We start from the raw sequence: 6000 nt of genomic DNA on the forward strand, positions 1-6000 counted from the left end.
CAATTTAAGTTTGATTAGAATTGCCATCAAAATCAGCACTTTTACAACTCCTACAACTGTAGTTTCACAAATCCAGACTTTCAACAATGCCCAAGACAGGTGACTACTGAAATATGTATTTTTACATCATTTAAAATGCTGTGGAGTTAAAGAGTTTATCTTCAAATTTCTTCATTTGTATTCTGCTGTACCAATTATCATTTATTTCAGGAAAGGCACCAGCTGTGCAATTCCTTCTCTAAGAAGATCCACAAAGCAGAATAGGCATCTGTACCAAAGGGAACAACACACTAAGGGTTTGAGAAACTCCTCTTAGTTTTTCAGATGTAAAGAAACTCCTGGGCTAGCTGAAGACTGGGGTAACTCAGACACTTTATTAATTATAATAATACTGAGCAAAAAGGAAGGGGTGAGCAGACTTCACTTCTAACATGTGTTTAAGTTTGATTTTTAATTGCTATTATTTGAAAAAGCAAACAACAATCTGCAGTTCATACCTTTCACAGTTATTTTCTTTAATGCGCATTTAAGTTATGAAAATATATTTGTAAAAACTTACCTCCCTAACAGACAGCTGTGGGGGTAGTGACACAGAAAATACAAAACTAGTGAACTGGTAGTCAGCAGAATTAACCTTTTCACACACCTGTAAGAGAAGGATTTTAATATTAAACTACAGCAAGGGAAGGGAGTTGATAATCTTTTGGGTACTCTTTATTCCAACACAATCACTGTAAATCCATATTAATACACTTTCAGAGAGATGCCAAATACACAAACTAGACTAATCCCTAACAACTTATTGAAATACAAGCCCTTTTTTTAAAGGGGCGGGGGGCGGAAGATACTAATGAACTGTTATCCTTATTGCTGTGGCATTATGAAACAACAGAACTCATTATTTTATGGTTAAAACCAATTGTATACATAAATCTTGGCGTAAGGAATTATACCACAGTGACCAAAGGCTAGAACAGTTGACTCAGAATATTTTTTTTCATGGCACCGATATAATTCTATGACAATAAAAATGTTTAAGGCCCTGGGATAAGACAGGAACAAACAGGCTTCCACAGTAATAATTCAGTCAGTCTTCAAAGTAACAGAACGGAATGTTTCATCTTTCAGTTTACAACAGAACACCTACATTTTCTCAGGATTACTATACAACCACTACAAATAAGTGGGAACAGCACCTAGATTTCAGCTGTGCTTTGATACAAAAATCATGTTTGTCACTGGAAATAAAGCAAGAACCCAAACAGGCATCAAACGTTTTCAAGTAAGCTAGTGAAAACTGATGGCTGCATGTCTCTACTGCAAGGAAGTTTATACACACATGGAGAAAAAGAACACAATTTCAGTGATTTTAGAGAATGTTAACAAAGACTAATTACGAGCTTTCAAGATGAAATCAACATCTCAAATAAGGAAATTTCCTCATAAGAGAATCAGGTTTTGTGGAGCCTGTAACAAATGCTGTGAGATTTTCCGTTGCTGTGCAAGAATGTATCTCCAAAACAAGTCTTAAAAGTAGGTTCAGTAAACATATATGCACTCTTTCACTGGAAACAAAAAAGAAACATCACACACTCCAACAGAAACTATATACTACACTTTCTATTCAGTCCTAGTTTTTATACTGTAATGCTATTACACCAAATTCTTTCCTATTAAATCTCAGTTAGACTCCTCCAATGCAAGTGGAATTTTTCTAGCTGATATTTAGGTTTGTCACATAAGCAATTTAATTGTTCAGAGATGTTCACAACACTCATTATGCCCGTACTCTCCTAATTGATATTTCCTCCAATATCTGCAATCTGTTGTATCACCGAAACATTTTCTTCCTTTGTGACTTTCTAAATAGCACTATATGGTAAAGAAACACTCCTGCTATATTAGGAACACTTAGTTAAGCTGAAGAGCACAGCATTTGATGCCTCCTCATTTTGCCTTTCCATAGCAAAAAGTGAACAGAGAATCATTTACAGTAAGGTTTTATTTGTACTCTAAGCAGCTGAACCTCAGGTTATCTCCTAACCTCGTGTAACTACGTATCTGTTAATCTTTTTCTTAGGAAAATAGGTTTGTATCAGTCATTCCATTGCACCTGCACTGCTATTTTTGAAGTCACATTATGAGAAACCCTGGGTAAAATATGGCCACACTGACAAATTCTATTTTGCAGCTGCAGGAGAGGCATGCAAACACTGTGTCAAGGAGCAGCATGCAGTTGAATGGCGCCACCTACATTTCAAATATTCAAAACGAGCAAATGTTTTGCTCTTTCCCTCAGTTGTTTAATGGTATGTATGGTGTTTTTAATCACCAGCTCCATGCTGCAGACCCCAACAGCTCCTAAAAAGTACACGTATAGATTAAAAACTGGTTATTTACCGTTTTGACAAAGTCAGCCTCGCAGAACTCCTGAAGAATTCCCAAGCATACATTGCAAACCTCCACAGTCGAGTCCTCCACAGCAGCACTGTCATCATTAATCAAAGGAATCTGCCCGAGCACTCCATTCTGGTTCAGATCATCAGGCACCTCTTCTGTGTGTTCAAGTCTGATTCGCTTACATGGTGGATCAACTACGCCCAAACCAGCTGTATCTTCTTTTTGTTGATTATTTTTCAGGAATTCTTTCAGATCCTTCATCAAATCCTAACACAAACAGAAGGATGCTACTGTTGTTCATTTCATCTCTTTTATCAAATGCTGTAAAAAGCACTTACATGGCTCTAAAAGGCAGTAGCAACCACCCAACTTTAGTCTTTGTGTATGTAATTAATAACTTTTAATTTATACCAAAAGACATCTGCACAATTAAAAAAGCTACAAGCTGTATTTCTGTCAATGCGTTACCCAAAGACAATGATTTTTGCTGAACAGACTTCTTTACCATCCAAGAAAAGCGGAAACATTTTACAGACTGACTTGCAGAAACTCATTCATCTTCAACCCCATTGCTATTCAATGAAAACTGGTGTTTAGTGCCTTTTTGTCGCTTAGATTATGTCAGAATTTAATTACCCCAACTCAGTTAGCCAAGATGACTAGGAAGAGAGTTGGCCGCTACAGTATGAGAAGAAAATGAGAACAAATAAATGTGAGGGTGAAATTAAATACACATGACAGAGGAGGAAACTTCATGTAATGCGAGAAGCCTACAAATATTCAAGGGTGTGCTGGTGAGGAGAGAGAAGCATTAACTACACATCTGAAATTTAGGAAGGATGACATACAGAGGTAAGGTATAGTTCAGAAAAAAATATTAAAACATTTCCAATAAAAAAGAGAGCAGTTACTGTATAGTTACAACTCATGAGGAAAATTGGGTAGAGCTGCAAAAGAATGAAAAACAGCATAAGGAATGAACACTTCTGAAATGATTGACAGAAAACAGAAAAGGATAAAGAAGAAAAATTTGAAAGATGAATTCTGGAGTGTCTAAACTTGAATAGAGGTAAAAAAAAAAAATCAAGACAAACACCGTAAGATGCAAGTGTAAAGACAAGGGGTTAGACCAGGTAAATGGAAATGTTTATTTGTCCTACACGACGATACCTCAGAGAATCAATATGGTAGAGGAGCAAATAGCCAAAACCAAGTTGAGACATGTCTAATACTAGAACACAGGCAAGAATGATTGTGCACAACTAGGAAAAATTAGGAGAACATTAAATTTCAGCTGTAAGGTCTGCTAAACAGGATACCTAAAACACTCTGTTTGACTGAAAGTGGTAAATTTCTCATTCACCTGTGCTGTGCCATTCTTTAGTTACAGCCCTCCAATCAATTGTACCGAAAGAAGGAAGAAGTTTGAGGCCAAAGTACATAGATGGTTCCTTCTCTCTATCAGCTGCACTGACCCACAGCCTCTTTGCTACTTAGGACATTAAAGGAAAAAGAAAGGAGGGAACTGTCATAGCTGCACTGCTTAAGAAGTAATAGATCTGTGCTGTGCAGAAGCTACTCTGCCCTGTTTACCAGTGTTTCCAGGTAACATGTAGCAACTTGCACAGTCAACGTTAACATCAAACCCACAACAATTCTTGTATTCTACCATTCTTGTCATTTCTCAAATTTGCAGCGTAGCAGTCACTCTCCATAACTCATTTTGCAAAGCATTTTCCTCCCAGGCAAAAACCCCGAGAACGCAACATCGTCTCCAAGGAGTGTGCAAAGAACACTGCGTTCATATGTTCACACATTCTAATTAGGAATACAAAGAACAAACCTTGTATGGATGTCTATAAAGTGTCTGTGATCCCACACAGCAGAACCTGAAAATACATCGTGGGCAAGTGCCAGTGTTCAGTAATAGCTGAACAATTGGTTTGTCCTTTTCCGTTAGCGAAGACATGCTGGATAATTCTAAAATTAAAATAAAATAAAATAAAATAAAATAATAATAAAAAAAAACTAAGAATAAACATAATTCAGCAACTCAACAATAAAAGGACTCGTTTAGCTCCCGGTGAGGTACTCAACCTTACTGGCTATCTAGGAAACTTGAGGACACATATAATAACTACAATTGTTCATACCAAAGGTTCAATTAGTCTACTGTCTTCAGCAGCAGGGATAAACGGATATGACAGGAAAATGTGTGTGTGCAGGGCATATTACCTCTGTCCAGTGCTCTCTGTGTCCAGTATCTCTGCTTTGGGGGACTTTTCTGAGCTGCTGTCATTTGTCTATTGGTAAACTATCAGATCTTTCCTTCAAACCTTCTCTTGTGTCTCTCATATTTTTGTTGTTGCGCCTATAACATCTTTTATCAACTAAATTTCCACAAGTCTATCGCTCACTGGCAGACCAAAGACCTGATTTTATTTGGGGCTTAGCTCCTCTAGATAACATTTGACGTCCCCCTAGGCTTCGTATGGCCTGAGATGGCGTGGGGCCGGGGATGTTGGCACTCCCCACACCACTCAGTTTGTTACACACCTGATGTCCGTTGCACAACATTAGAAATACCTCAGTCACGGAAGACCTTCACAGAATAGGAAATGTTATTAATTCAATTATTTTCCACGAGATTTGGATTCCTTATGGTCGGCTATAAAAACAAGGAGTATGTAGCAAACTCCAAATTATATTTTAGAAGGAAAACCAAACAAACGTACTTTCGGCCATTGGCTAACTTAATTCGGCTTCCTGCCACCTGAAGGACACGGCCGTGCCAACGCTTCTCGCCCTCACCGCCAAGCCCCGGAGACCCAGAAGGAAGAAGCCGGGGAGGTTCCTCAGGAACCCCCCGCTCCCGGGGCGGCTCCCGGAGCCTCTCCCTCCGCGCCCCGCTCCTCACGGCCGCCCCCGGGCCGCCATCAGCCCGCGCGCCTCCCCTCAGAGCGGCCCTCGGCGCGGGGAACCGCGCTCACCTCGATCCGAGCCGGGCGCTGGGCGGGCGGCAGGGCCGGCCGAGGGCTGCGCAGGGCAGGGCGGAGCGCGTCGCCGCCCGATTGCTCGCTGCTGCCGCGCCCGCCGGGGGCCGGGCCGGGCCGGGCCGTGCCCACAAGCCGGGCCCGCAGCGAGGCGGAGATGGCGTCGCAGCCGCCGCCTCCCAAGCCCTGGGAGAACCGGCGGCTGGCGGGCACCGTGTCGCCCGCCTTCCAGTGAGTGCGGGGCAGCCGGGGGACGAGCGGCCGCCGCCGGGTGTCGCCTGCGCGCCCGCGGCCCGGCTGGGGCTGGGGCTGGGGCTGGGGACGGGCGGCTGCCATCGGCCCACCGGAGCGCCCCCCCCGGCCGCCTTCCCTGAGGGCGGCTCAAAGGTCGGGCCGGAGCCTGAGGGGCTGGGGCGCCCCGGGGGGCCCGGGGCGGGCCGGGGCCGTTTGTCGGAGGTTGTGGAGAGGAGGAAGGTGTGCAGTGGTGGGGAAGCTGTCCCCGGGTGGGAAAACACGCCACTTGGGCTTGGGAGGCCGTGGAGGTGCGTGGGCCTCCGGGGAGCGGGGGAGCTGCCCCATGTGAGAAGTGGGGGGGGGGGGGGGGGGG

At 43.2% G+C, this 6000-nt stretch overlaps 2 protein-coding genes across 4 annotated transcripts in view; one reads left to right on the forward strand and one right to left on the reverse strand.

Moving 5' to 3' along the window:
- Positions 1 to 5452, reverse strand: part of PUS10 (pseudouridine synthase 10) — a 31941-nt gene extending 26489 nt beyond the window's left edge. The window contains exons 1-4 of one of the 3 annotated variants that reach the window (XM_035322444.1): positions 5391 to 5452; positions 4244 to 4380; positions 2401 to 2667; positions 560 to 646 (exon numbers count right to left, since the gene is read on the reverse strand). In XM_035322444.1, coding sequence (XP_035178335.1) covers positions 560 to 646; positions 2401 to 2667; positions 4244 to 4369 — 480 coding nt within the window. In that variant the 5' untranslated portion in view covers positions 4370 to 4380; positions 5391 to 5452. Of the gene's footprint in view, positions 1 to 559; positions 648 to 2400; positions 2668 to 4243; positions 4381 to 5135; positions 5318 to 5390 lie in introns of those variants that run through there. The other 2 variants (XM_035322443.1, XM_035322446.1) reach the window with 2 other exon arrangements.
- A 5-nt stretch (positions 5453 to 5457) lies between these two features.
- The window catches only part of PEX13 (peroxisomal biogenesis factor 13), a 7110-nt gene continuing 6567 nt past the window's right edge, over positions 5458 to 6000 (forward strand). The window contains exon 1 of the mRNA XM_035322448.1: positions 5458 to 5624. Coding sequence (XP_035178339.1) covers positions 5551 to 5624 — 74 coding nt within the window. The 5' untranslated portion in view covers positions 5458 to 5550. The remainder of the gene's footprint in view (positions 5625 to 6000) is intronic.

Source organism: Oxyura jamaicensis, chromosome 3, assembly GCF_011077185.1.
Source record: "Oxyura jamaicensis isolate SHBP4307 breed ruddy duck chromosome 3, BPBGC_Ojam_1.0, whole genome shotgun sequence".
Lineage (NCBI taxonomy): Eukaryota > Metazoa > Chordata > Aves > Anseriformes > Anatidae > Oxyura > Oxyura jamaicensis.